Source organism: Oikopleura dioica, chromosome 1 (genome assembly GCF_907165135.1).
Source record: "Oikopleura dioica chromosome 1, OKI2018_I68_1.0, whole genome shotgun sequence".
In the NCBI taxonomy this organism is placed as follows: Eukaryota; Metazoa; Chordata; class Appendicularia; order Copelata; family Oikopleuridae; genus Oikopleura; species Oikopleura dioica.
The window spans coordinates 249,165-262,510 of NC_137291.1; the positions used below are offsets into that span (position 1 = coordinate 249,165).

Consider the following 13,346-nt stretch of genomic DNA (forward strand, 5'->3'; position numbering starts at 1 on the left):
ATTTTCGTTTTAGGAAAATCATCGTCATCGTCAGAAAAAATCAAAAAAATAGATAAAAATTTTTGATAAAAAACACTTAAGAAAAGAAATTCTTAAAATATTTATTGATTAAATCGAACTACTCTGCAAAATTTCTTGAAATTTCTCAAGAGGGATGGTAGACGGCGGGTTCCATTCTTTGTGAAGAATCATTCTTTTTTAAGAATACCTGAAACAACGCATAAAAGACAGTCAAAAGTTCAGAAACAAAATCCTTTTTATGCAAATAACTCAGGAGCGAGTGTGCGCTTCGCGCCAGTTATCAGGGAAACTCCAGAGAGTTTGATATCCAAGAATTTTTATATATCCGAAAAACCTATTTTTACCTAATTTTCTCTAGAATATTGAGAAAAAGAATGATTCTTTTAAAAGAATGGAATCCGCCGTCACCCAGAGGGATGGCGCTTTGCACAAGATTTCTCTTGCGCTCATTATCGAAAAGTCGAATTTGTTTCTCCTTGATAATAACATGAGTGAACAGCTGAGTGTTCAAAATCTCTAACAATATTGTTTTAAACTTATTACGTCGACATAATTATGAATAAGACAAAAAAGTCGGCGCTGTTTTTTACACTACTTATTCGGCGCGCCGCGCGGGGCTGAATAATGCTTGGTGGTCGTATAGGCTATGCGTTATTGCTCAAACGTAAGCTAACCATTTGTAAGCTGAAGAATTGAAGGGCAAACTACGAAAAAAAAACATTTTCGGAAGATAAATAAGCCGAACAGCCAAAGTAAATACAATAAAATCATTTTCTTTTCTTGGTTCTTCCCAAAAAATTAAAGTTTCCAGCTTCGATCTGGGCCAAATTTGCGAACAACGATTACCCTCTGTAGACCCCTAAGAAACCACGCGAATTTGGAATTAAGAAATTTGGGTGTGCGTCGATCGCTACGGTCAAAAATGACTCATATCTAGCCAAGAACGCAAGGGTCTGCACTCAAACTCAAATCGCTTGTTGTGTTCAGGAAGTTATTTCGCTAAACATATGCGTCTATTGTTTTGTCTGGTGTTTGTTGAGATGAGTATTGGTTTGGTTTGTTTACAATATACAAACATTATCAATTTTCCAAGCCGAAAATTTCTAGAACATTTGATATCTATATTTACATTAACTCAATAAATTCAGTTTCTCTATAAATTAAAGAAAGGGTGTATCTTCAGCATCCTCACAAAATGAGGAAAAGAGGAGCAAAGTGTCAATATGTGATTGCTATTTTCATTTATGGCGTAGGGATAATTTTAAATGAATGATAATAAAACGATTTTATTCAGTTTATCGGTCTCTTGTTTCTTCATCTTATTACTAATGAGCCGGTTCAATTATCGCCAAATGAAGAAGATCAAATTCAAAATATGATTATTAACGAAATGAAGGAAGAAAACTTGCTCGACAGAACAATATTTGAAGACCCGAACACTGAAATAAGAACGAACGAATTTGAGAATTGCAATGATGATGAGCCAGATATTTTTCTCAACCTGACGCTTCTCGAAGAAAATTATCCGGAATTGAGAGGACAACGGCAGAAAATAGAGGGCAAATGTATTTACCCAGGTATAAATTATGGGGTTGGTGGTCGACAATCAAGATTTTTTTTATCAAAAAAGGCATAAGCGAGACAAAACCAAATTTTTCTTTCTGGAAAAAAATAAGTAAAATCTGCTTAAGTAGTTGGTGGTCGAGAAGATTTTTTTCGACTTTTTAAAATTTTGATAATATTTTTTGATTCCAAAGACATAAAGACAAAATTTTTCTTCATTTTATGGGGGTTTTGTTGGACACTTTTGCAAGGATAATGCTGCACTTTTGTGCAAATTTGTCAAGCCGAGAAAATTTAATAGGAAGAAATAGGGTCTATTTCCAAAATTCAGGATGTTTTTTATAAGAAATCAATGGCTTATACAGTTTAATTGACCAAAATGGTAAAACAGGCAAAAAAAAAACGTTTCGATGAGCAAATTTGCCATATTTCGAAAAATTTATCGAGGAGAAAATTTTAAGGCCCTACGAGGGGACATTTTTTTGAAAACTCTTGCCCTCTTTAGTGGACATTTTTATAGAAATTTTGGACAAAAAATGTCCACAAAAGAGGAAAATAACGGGAGGGGGTCGAAACTATTCTGCATGCAGAACTATTCTGCAAATAATAGAACTAGTCTGCAAAAAGTAGAACTATTCTGCGTTTTGTAGAACTATTCTGTCGAATGCAGAACTATTCTGCAAATGTAGAACTATTCTGCAAAATACAGAACTATTCTGCACAAGTGCAGAACTATTCTGCATTGTGTTGAAAAGAAGATCTTCATTTATAGACAAAATTTCACTGTTTGGAAGCACGCTGCGGGTAGTGCAAATTCTGGTAGGGAACTCATTTCTGAAGGTGGTCAACTTTCTCTACTCTCGCGCCTCCTTTGATAAAAGTCGTTTTTCTTAAATGCAGAACTATTCTGCATGTAGAATTATTTCGTCGGAAAATAGTTCTTTTTTCGACAAAACTATTCTGCATTTTGCAGAACTATTCTGCATGCAGAATAGTTTCGAAGGTTTCCCAAAATAACTGTGGTATTTTTCATAGAAGAGACGTTTTTTCGATTCGATATTCTTATAAACGTCTCTTAAAAAATTTCATATAGATAAATAGCCAAAATAATATTTAGTTTGACTTTAATAATTTGAGAAAAATATATTTTTCTCGGATTATAAGTACATGTATTGTATATTTCTTAATTGATAAAGTATATGTATATAGAGCCCCAAAAAATGAATCCTCAAAATCGTTTTTTACCCAAAGAATCCATTTCCGGGGTCAAAATTTTAATATTCCCAAAAAAGATTTTTCAAAAATTCTTGACGGGGGTTCCTTAAAGTATATTATTAGAAAATTTTTCAGACTACGGATTTTTTACGAGGGAGCACCCTTTTTTCAGGGTGAGGGAGCGGGAGCACGGACTTTCTACCAGATTTCGGACTCTGGTCGGCGGTCTTGTTTCCTACTTGCTCGGCTGGAGACCTTTGGAGTACTGGTGCGAAGTTTTGACTGCGACACAAAGTGGAGTGTGCCTCGTCAAGTTTATCAAACCTATCAAAACCGAATCGATCAAATCACTCCTTTGGTTTCAGTTCCTTTCTTGCTCATCCCTTTGGGTTCTCATCCTTTTTCTTAAATTTTTTTTTTGTTTACCAAAAATTCCAGGGTACTTTTTGTATTTTTTAAGAACCCCCCCCCCCCCTTCAGCTTTTTCTTTCGAAAAATAAAAATTTATAAAAAACACCATATTATTGGTTTTTAATGCGTCCTTAAGTTAAACTTAATTCAAAAACTTGATAAGAAGAATATTTGACTATTAGTCTCTTGAAGAGAATTCAATATTTTCGCCAAAATAAGGGCTTATTTGTCAGTTTTTGGCGAAAAGTCCAATTTCAAATACGTTTTTATGGGTGGAGTAGTCGAGAGAGACCCCCGAAAAATGATGCTAGAAAATCGTTTTTTTGACCTGTATAATCAATTTCCGGGGTCAAAATATTATAATTCAGAAGTTTAATTTTTCGAAAAAGCGACCGGGGGGGGGGGTTCCTTAAAAATAATATATTATATTCTTACATTTTAATTGTATAAAGTTTTTGATTTTTGGCTTCAATAAGTCTTTTTTTCAGATTTTCCGTACCTTAATCAAATGATCCGCTTCAACAAACACCTGAAACCTGCAATCATTCAAGAGCCAAATGCATGTGATTTTCAAGATCCAAGTCTAACTTCGCTCATTTTTGGGATCAAATCAATACCAGGAGCGATTCATGAAAGGGAAATTCTGAGAAGAACATGGCTAAGAAAAGATATTTGGAAAAAGATTGGATTCGAAATCAAGATTGTATTTATCACTGGAAACGATAAAGATCTCGAAGAAGAGGCAAACATCAAAGAAGACTTGCTCATCCTCGATTCTTGGGATCGGAAACGTATCTTGAAATTTTTAAGACTTATAAGACTAGACTTGACAGAGACTAAAAAATCTAATGAGATTCTCATTATGAGAAAGAGTCAATTCTCCATTGATAATTTGAGTTTTGACGTGTCCTCATGAGATTTCAGCTGAAGATAATACGGTATTATCAAATTAAGGTATTACCTTAATTTTGTATTTTTGGCTTTACTCATCGTTTTTAGCTTAAGGGTGTCAACAACGATTTTCAGCCAATTTTTGACCCCGGTAGAAGTTGGGTTGTTCAAGATTCTTTATATGTCAAAAGAAAGTTTAAACCCTTTTGAGACGCCTCTTAAAGCCCGATTTTTGATTAGTAATCTTGTTAATCCTCTCGTCGACATCAAAAAATTAATAATTATGCTCATAATCTTAGAATAACACATTTTGTTGAAATATTTAAAGTCAAACTAAATGTTTTTTTGGCTATATCTTTATATGAGATTCTAAAAGAGACGTTTATAAATATATCGAGTCGAAAAAACTTCTCTTCTAAGAAAGATACTATAAAAAAAGCGTTTCCTTTTTTCGGTGCGCAGATTAGATTCTAGACTAAAAATTGTTGATTTTACAAAAAAAAACGCCAAAGAGCAGGTTTTTGCGGGGGTAGGAGAATGGCGTTCCTAAAATTAGGAACGGTTCCTAAAATTAGAATGAAGATTTTTCAAGCTTTCAGAAAATATATAGTTTGATATATAAATCGGAAATTAATTGCATTAGCAGGCCTATAGAATGTTTCATATCTCAAGTTCTAGATGAGATATTTCAGATCTGAAAAAAGATTTGAAATCCTTGTTAGCTAAATAAAAATATATATGTATATGTTTCGCTAGATGAACTGGTACAGTCAGAAAATTTTGGAACTTATGACGCTTGAGGTAGCCGTTTGAGGTAGCAGGGCAAGTGATACATGAAAATGATAATGGCGTAAAGGTTTACATGTGAAGCTAAGTTCCACGATGAAGCTTTTTTCATGTATCGCATCCCCTGCTTCTTCAACCGACGCTCAGTATCCAAAAACTTTTAGTCTTGAATTTAACCAGCGCACCGATAAATAGGAAACGCTAACTTTATAAAATTTTTCTAAGAAGAGACGTTTTTTTCACTCGGTAAATTTAAAAGCGTCTCTTTTGGAATAACATATAAAAATATAGTCAAAATAACATATAATATCAAGTTAACCCGATAACGAGAGCGGGAGCACTAAGTGCTCCCAGAGCTAGTTGTTGCATTGTGATTTTCTTCAATTTTGAAGATAATCGAAAAATTCAAAAAAACTTAGATTCTAGCATCTATTCCTCACTTAGTTTGACTTTAAAAAATCTTCATACTCTATATTTAATCCCTATTCTTTACAAAAAAGGAGGAAATTTTTGGAAATTCGTCTCGAGAACTCAATGTTACATAACATTCATCAAGAGAGCGCGCGTTCTTTTCGCGTTTTTCCTCAGAAAAAAGAGTTCTCAGGAGTTCTAGACCGAGCATTTTTCAAAAATCCGACGAAAGCGCCGTCTTACAGACCAAGAAAACAAGCAGTTTTGCCCTCTTTTTGCTTAAAATTGTTCTAGATGGCCCGGGTGCACTAACTGCTCCCGCTCTCGTTATCGTATAATTTCAAACTCGCGTTATCGGGCTAACAATGATGTTGTCACTGAAAGTTTACTTTATTAAATAAAAAACTTGTAAGACTTTTGAAATTGAAAAAGGGAGCAAAATGTGGAGTTCCCAAAAGGACAAGTCTTAGTCTATTCTCTTATTGATATAAGTTTCCGACCCCAGTTCGACTTCAAGGAGAGTCTCTTCAATCTTTCCTTCAAAGACGTTGGTTACCTCAATTTTATCAAAAGGAATTGTCACAATGTAGATTTTGTCTTCAAAGGCGATGATGACGTTCTTATCATTCCTAAAAATCTAAAGAAGGATCTCGAACTGATACGCGATTCTGAGTTCGAAGCAACAGGATGTCTCAAGATTCCAAAATGGACAAAGCCGATACGTGAACTAGACAGTAAATTTCAGGGATGATAACTTGTTGGCGGTGTTATTATTTAGTAGAATATCCTCATAAAATGGAGAAGTCCTTTATCTTTTTTATATACTTAGGCACTCTTTGGGCTCGCCAATTCTGAGCTTTTGAGGAATAATTTGTAGTTTGGACTGGGCAAAATCAGAGAACAAACTTACCCGAGGGAGATAGGCAGCCTATCATAGGCTAGGGTTAGTATAGGCCTGAAGGTAACCCTAAGGAACCCTAGACTAGACCCCGGCATTTTTGGACCTAAGGGGCGAAGTAGCCCCGTGGTTGGGGGTTATTAGATTTTGTAATTTTCTCCTGCCGAATCTATTTTCTTACTTATCCTCTGAAGAATAAATTTCTCCAGTTATTTTTTGTAGACAATCAGTCGAACATTCATCTTCTACGGCGTAGAATCTACACAGTGAAATTCATCTAGAGAAAATAATTGCAAAAAGTCTCCTCGTTCGAAAATTCTCAGAAGATGGTCAAATGGAGAAAAAGTCTCCTCGTTAAAATTTCGGCGAAATGGGAGAAAAGTCTCCTCGTGACCGCCTACAACCACGCCACGATGGCTCAGTAAAAAATTATAACTTATAAATGTCAAAAGTAATCATCCCTGAAAAATACTTTGTTCCGAAGCAAGTTTATCCTGAAGAAAGTTATCCGGATTATTTCTCCGGCTTCGCTTATGTTACAACTGGGCGCTTTTCACTCCAAATGGCGAATGTTATCCCAATTGTGCCAGTAACTCCACTTGATGATGCTTACGTTGGCTCCCTTATCGCCGCCTCAAACCAAAAGATGAAAATGCTGCATCGATGGATTTTCTGCGAAGGCGTTACAGTCAGGGTTCGAAATCATTTTTTTTTTTAATTTTCTTCAATTTCATTGATCGCAAATACAAATGTGCAAAATATATACTTATGATAAAATTTTTATTTAATTCGATGCAACAATGCGATTAAACGTGGAAAAAATAATTTTCATCGACGGAAAAATTAATTCGGAGCTGTTGAAAAGCTAAAAAAGCATGATTCGAAAAAATCGGAAATATTCGTTCTGAAGCCAAATTTTTATCCTAAAGTCAAAAATTTTTTTCAATGCCAGATTCGGATTCCTAGTCGAAAAAGAGCTCCTAAAGTGGGGGTCCATTAAAAATTTTGGCAAAGTAAAGAAGGAGATATCGAGCTTTAAGGGGGTGGTGGTCGAGAATCAGGATTCTTTCAACCTAAAAAACTCAATTTTTTTCAAACAAATTTGTTTTGTTCTCAATCTAAATAAGTTTAAAAGGGTTAAAATAATGTGGGCGGCTTGGTTTCAGAGAAAACTTTCAAGGGAAAAATGAGGAAATCGAGCGTCAAAGTCGACCTAAAATCGCGTTTTTAGCTAAATCTGCGCAATATGCGTTCAAGCGTTAAAATAGGATAGGCTTGAAATAATTCATCGGCAAAGACTAAAAAAATTAGGCCGGAAAAATCTGCTAAAAATTTCCTCAAAGTAGGGCCATTTTCGTGAAAATTTTAAAATGATGGTTTTTTGGGGTGTTGGGCGCCGAGATATTGCCAGAACCTGGTTATGCATTTTCGATGAAAATTGCAGCAATTTTATGCTTAACTCATACCAAAAGACATCAAAAGGGTGACGGCGGGAGTGAGTCTTTATTCTAGAAACTTTCTCAACTTGCAAAATACAGTCGGAACAGTAGAAGTGTAACCTGTTTTGGCAATGAATTTTCTACAAGTCAAGCGCGGAGCGCACAGTGTGCGCCGCACACTTGCTCTGGAAATGGTTTAAAATGTCATTTTCAATGAATTTTATGTTCTTTTCTTCATGTTCAATTAAGCAGGCTTGGATATAACTTATATCATATAAGGCAGTGTAGTAATGTAGCAATGTAGCAATTGCTACATGTTGATGTAGCAGGTGTAGCATGAAGCAGCGTTAAAAAACGTGTAGCAAAGGGTAGCTTGCTACATTGCTAAAATTATCTTGGAGTGAAGATTTTGTTCACTTTAAGAAAATTCTAGAGCAGATTTATTATTATCGACATGACGAGAATACATTTCACAGTAATATATGTCGGAAGAGACGATTTTTTAGCCTCTCACTATTTTTGACGTCTCTTTTTAGACCTAACAATGCTCATAACCTAAGAAGTAATCTAGTTTGACTTTAGAACTTTGGCGACAAATTCAATTTCGATTTCGATTTGGCGATGAATTCGAGGCAATAAAGATTATTATGTAGAAAGTGTAGCGGTTTTCTTTGAGTGGATGTGGCACGTGTATCATGTACAGTCGTTACGCACAATTCCGGACACTTTTTTTTCAGCAAAAAGGGCAAAATGTCCGGAATTGTGCGGATTCTAAATGGAAAAAATTTTTGTTTTCAAAATGCTTGTTTTTTATTCAAAACGTAAAATTTCGAGAAAAAAGCAGAGAAAACGGCCAGGATCTACCCGTGTCGATGTATAATTCAAACAAAGGCAGTTTTACTGTCGATTAATCAAAGCTGGCGCCGGATACAAGGAAGTCAACAATTATTCGACTGTAGCAATCGTTTTTTGAGGGATGTGTAAAAGACCTAGTCTTTTATTTTTTTAATAAAAAGACTTATTGCCGAGAGAAAAAAAACTCAGTCTTTGCGCAATGACCAAGTCTTTACAAAGACTTACTCCCGCCGTAAACCCGTCAAAATGGTGTTTTCATATATATGGCGAAGCGTACTGGATCTATCTATTAAATGTTAAATAAAGGATATTTATCTAAGGGTGCATAACCAGGTTATGCATTTTCATAACTTATGTTGCATAAGTTATGCATGCATAACCTGGGCGCCATACCCCCGTTTTTTGGTCACCCCTCGAAATCCATATTGACGACCCCCTCTTTAAGGAAGTCAAACGGTTGTCATTTCAAGCTTTTCGGGATCCCGAATGTTTGTATAATTTGAATTTATTTTTTCCCCTCGCGTCTTCATTTGCTGGGCGTTTATCTTTAGGGGAAGGTTGTCGGGAAATTTTTTATCGACTTTTTAAAATTAAACTTATATTTTTGGATTCACAGATCAAAATCATCGAATTTTTTTTTCAATTTTCTTTAAGGGTGTCCCTAAGAAAACTTCGATAAAAACTCCAATGTGGCGTCGAACCAAAAGAAAGCAAGCACTTTTCACAATCGATTCAACACTCATTGTGATTTGCTTCGACTAACAGCTTATCACAAAATCACGGATTACAGTCTTATGGAAACTGTGTTCAACGATCTTCTTACAAGTCAATCTATTTGCCCTTTCTAATTTCTATTTTATGCGATTATCTTTTACTTTCAAACAGTGTTGTTTTTTAATAAACGCTTTTTATCAACTGAAAAAAAACATCACTAAAAGATTTACGACGACAAATTTCCCGCACCGACGAGAATGTGTTCATCGCCTTTACTGCCTTCTAGAGGCGATAAAGGGAGGGTATTCTGCATGCAGAACTATTTTGCTTAGTATTGAATAAAGATCTTCATTTAGAGACAACATTTCATATAAGCTATGAATTTTAACTTTCGTAGCGGCAAAATGCTAAGTAGGATTATTTTTATTACAAAAGCAACCCAACAAAATTCACGCAAAACTCACGGTGTTTCCTAACGAAGTGTAAGGACTTCGTCTGTGTAAGAAAATTTGTAACCAGGGTCTGGATTCGCTTAGCGAATTCGCTCATGAGCGAAGCGAAGCAAAGCGAAGCGAATTCGCTTCGCTTTCGCTTTTTGAAATTTCAATTCGCTTCGCTTTCGCTTTTTACCAAAAATTTTCGCGAAAATTTCGCTCGAAAGAAATCGTTCCAAGTTTTGAATATTTTGCTTTTTTCTTAGCTTTAGTTAAAACTCAAGTGAAAATTTTGCATATTGAATTGAGCTGGCACTCTAAAGAGCTGCGCTGAGAAGATTTTACTGTTTTCAAAGAAGCCAATATTGACAAGATTATATTGTGAGCTGCGCTGAGCTGATATGTCCTTCCCAAAAAATCGTTGAACTGAGCTGATGAGTGGTCGCCGCTTGCCAAAGTCGCCGTGACTTCAACAAGTTCAATCCCGGCTTCAACAAATTCGATCCTAGCTTTTCAGAAGTCAATCCTGGCCCCTCATACGTCAGTATCGGCTTCTCTGTTGTCAATCATGGTTTCTCTAAAATTGACTTTGGAAAAGCCAAGATTGAAATTGACGAAAATGATGACTTCCGAGAAGTTGGGATGGACTTCCAATGACCCGGGATTGGCATTGGTGAAGCCATGATTGAAGTCGGTGAAGCCAGGATTGATGATGTTGATACCAGAATTGATGATGGAGAAGCCACGATTGACATAATATTAATGATATTGAAGTAGACATGATTGAAGTTGGTTAAGCCAATGTTTAAGGGGGTCCCCATTGCTTTTGCGAAAGTGGGAATTTTCAAATTCTTTTATAATTTTTCAAATGCTTAGGTAAAGAGGAACAAAAAATATATTGATCATTTTTCCGTATCGTCAGGTAAATGTCCCTTAAATTGAGCTTGAAATGGTCATTTGTGCTGTTTTTGCATGGAAACGAAGAAATAATCCCTTTTTTATAATTGTCTCAGGGCCGCGCATGATACATTTTTAGAGAGCTTTTGAGTTCAGCTATCAATAAATGCCCGAAAAATCGAGTCTAGGCTATGCCTGGAAGGAAATTCATATGGTCAAAATTTTGAAAATCGTACTTTATGTGAATCATCGTAATTACATAAAACTTTTTTGGACAATTCAACTGTCCTTCATTACATTTTTAGATCAAGGTTAGTTGTTTCTGAAAATATAGTTTGTTTGAAAAAAAACAATAATTTTGTGGGCTTGAGGCGTGTTCGAAAATATGCGAAAATCGCTATTTTTCGCAAGTTAGGCACCTGCCGCGCTCCCTGGCGCCAAAACCGCTTGATTATTTTTTTTCCTAAAAATTACATTTTTAGTTGAGGGATAGATCTACAGTTAGGGTGGTCGCTAAAAAAATGAAACTTTTTTGTTTTCAATGGGAACTCTTTTATTTTTGGGACTATTATAGTATTTTAGGTATAGATTTCAATTTTCGAAAAAAAAATTTTTTGACGTCACGTGAAGTACTAAAATACAGTACTAAAATCACGTAACTTTTGAGCGAGCCGAGATAAGAAAAAGGTGAAGGCACCATTAGAAAGAGCATATTGAGTTTAGTAAGGACCAATGAAAAAATTCTTTGGGTTCGGCTTTCTTCCCGTATTTATTTGCCAAAAACTGTATTCTAGCGCTGGAGGAACCCCGGAGGACCCCACGAAATGGAAGACACCCCGATGGAAGACCAAAAAAAAAATTTTTTTTTATTTAATTATAATTTAATGAATATTCAAAAATATTCACCCACGTGACGTCCGGAGGACCCGGAGGACCTCCAAAATGGAAGAAACCTGCTGGAAGAAGAAGCAAAATTTTTTTCTTCTAATTTTTTAAGATTTACTAAAAAATGATAACATATTAAAAAAACGTTATGCACGTGACATCTGGAGGACCCGGAGGACCTCCAAAATTGAAGAAATCTGGTGGAGGAAATTTATTTTTAGGGTCATTTCTGCGAAGATTGACAGAAAGAATAAATATCGCGAATCAACACGAGAAGTAAATAAACTTGTTGAATCAAGTTCTTGAAAGTTTTTGAAGCCTTTCAACAGTCGGCGACGGAACGCGACCAAACGCGGGGCAAAAGGCGCATCAGCTCCGACTCGCTCAATTCCGAGGGGTTGCCGTCGGTTTGAGATGTGTCAAAGTACTCGAGTAACTCAGTTTCAAAGGCGAAATTGATTGTCATGATCTGACGGGCCGAATTCAGTAAGAGATTGACGATGTTCTTGTACTCCATCATGTTGAGTCCACCATCTGGATTGCCCACGCCTTCAATGAGGCTTTTGGAGACTGTCACTGAATATAATATTGGATAAGAAGCAGGTACTAAATGATTCTCACATGATAACAAGGCCAGCGAGTCCGAAAACTCTTCGAGGTCAAGGGTTCCGTCTCCATTTGTATCAATATAGGGCCAGTTTTCTTCTAACTCCTTTCTGCCTTCAAGCATTTCCTCCTCACTTAAGATAAGCACTTCCCCTAAATCTCCCAAACATTGAGAGACGGACTCAAGGGTGGATACTTGTTTTGCTCTATTTTTAATCGCACAGCTGCAAAATATGCGTTTGAGATCATTTTCTTCAATGTTCTCCTTATACGAATTTTATTTTTCATAGTTTTATGATTATAATAATACCGCAAAAAGCTCGATGTCTTCGTGATTTTGCCGGGACAAAGTGACCGCATTTAACACGAGATTTGTGATAGTCACGCTCGCGTAGAGCATGACCGATGCCGTTACGCCCATCTAAAGAAAATAAAAGTTAATACTCAAAGTAAAGAGAAATTAGAAATATCTCTGTTTGAGAAAAAAATTCTTGAACTTGAAGAATATGATTTTTTTCGTTTTTCGGTCTCTTTTTATAGCCTTTCTTACGAGAGAAACACGATTGTAAATAAACAAAATTTTGACTTTGACACCATCTAGAAAAAAAATTACTAAGAATTATGAGAAAAATCTTCGGTTTTCGAAACGGAAAAATTTTCGCTGTCAATGTCACAGTAATCGCTCGTCGCTTGTGACTGTCTTCTTGTTTTCGCTTGGCAAAAATGATGAAATTTTGAGGAATAAGGATCCGCCAAAAGTAACGTAACTTTCTTTTTTTTATAAGCATCGGAATCTTTTTGACGAAAATAAAATAATTCCATTTCCATATTCCAAAATCTGTTTTCCTGGTAAATCGCTCGAAAAACATTTTTAAAGAGGCTGGAACCAACTCGGACGAATTTTGACCAATAACTCTTGTTTTTATTATAAAGTTCTCTTTGTTGGTTCCATTTTTCTTCAGAAATTAGACTCTCTGATATCAAGAAGTCTCTTACTTGAGAGACTTGAAGAGGACATCCCTCATGATCAGACAACACAAAATATTTGAGAAAGAAAAAGTAAAGAAATCTCATACTCTCGCAAAGGCAAGACTATTCTCTGTTCAAAAAAGCTTGGAAAAAACCGGGAAAAGTGATAATTCAGCAGAATACATGTCTAGTTTTCGCGGTCTCGCAGTCAATTTATTAATTCTCAAGAAGAGAATTCTGTTATTGCAATGAATCAGTATTACATGTTTTCATTCATTTCGGGATGTCACGTGATCAATGTACTCTGATTTAGAGATGAAGTATATTTAGTAAAAAAATTTGTTTTTTACA

General features: G+C 35.6%; 2 protein-coding genes across 2 annotated transcripts; one reads left to right on the forward strand and one right to left on the reverse strand.

The window, feature by feature from the left end:
- Nucleotides 1–1,186: 1,186 nt before the first annotated feature.
- On the forward strand, nucleotides 1,187–10,295 carry LOC145702457 (uncharacterized). Its single transcript, XM_081779689.1, has 4 exons — nucleotides 1,187–1,270; nucleotides 1,316–1,598; nucleotides 3,699–4,001; nucleotides 10,078–10,295. Exons 1-4 carry the CDS (start codon nucleotides 1,217–1,219, stop codon nucleotides 10,293–10,295), a joined length of 858 nt encoding a protein of 285 aa, XP_081635815.1. The 5' UTR covers nucleotides 1,187–1,216.
- A 1,321-nt stretch (nucleotides 10,296–11,616) lies between these two features.
- Nucleotides 11,617–13,103, reverse strand: LOC145698708 (uncharacterized). The gene is made up of 4 exons (XM_081775923.1): nucleotides 13,023–13,103; nucleotides 12,337–12,447; nucleotides 12,042–12,291; nucleotides 11,617–11,996 (listed from the first exon to the last, which is right to left on the reverse strand). The coding sequence occupies exons 1-4, from the start codon at nucleotides 13,098–13,100 to the stop codon at nucleotides 11,743–11,745; spliced, it is 693 nt and encodes a 230-aa protein (XP_081632049.1). The 5' UTR covers nucleotides 13,101–13,103; the 3' UTR covers nucleotides 11,617–11,742.
- Between the last annotated feature and the right edge of the window lie 243 nt (nucleotides 13,104–13,346).

What these genes read in the sequence shown, in the direction of transcription:
- LOC145702457 (XM_081779689.1), top strand. Translation starts at nt 1,217, where the DNA reads ATGAGGAAAAGAGGAGCAAAGTGTCAATATGTGATTGCTATTTTCATT. An exon ending in TTGCTATTTTCATTTATGGC is followed by an intron (nt 1,271 to 1,315) that starts GTAGGGATAATT and finishes GATTTTATTCAG; the next exon opens with TTTATCGGTCTCTTGTTTCT. An exon ending in GGGCAAATGTATTTACCCAG is followed by an intron (nt 1,599 to 3,698) that starts GTATAAATTATG and finishes TCTTTTTTTCAG; the next exon opens with ATTTTCCGTACCTTAATCAA.
- LOC145698708 (XM_081775923.1), bottom strand. Translation starts at nt 13,100, where the DNA reads ATGAGATTTCTTTACTTTTTCTTTCTCAAATATTTTGTGTTGTCTGAT. An exon ending in GTCCTCTTCAAGTCTCTCAA is followed by an intron (nt 12,448 to 13,022) that starts GTAAGAGACTTC and finishes TATTTTCTTTAG; the next exon opens with ATGGGCGTAACGGCATCGGT. An exon ending in CTCGCTGGCCTTGTTATCAT is followed by an intron (nt 11,997 to 12,041) that starts GTGAGAATCATT and finishes TATTATATTCAG; the next exon opens with TGACAGTCTCCAAAAGCCTC.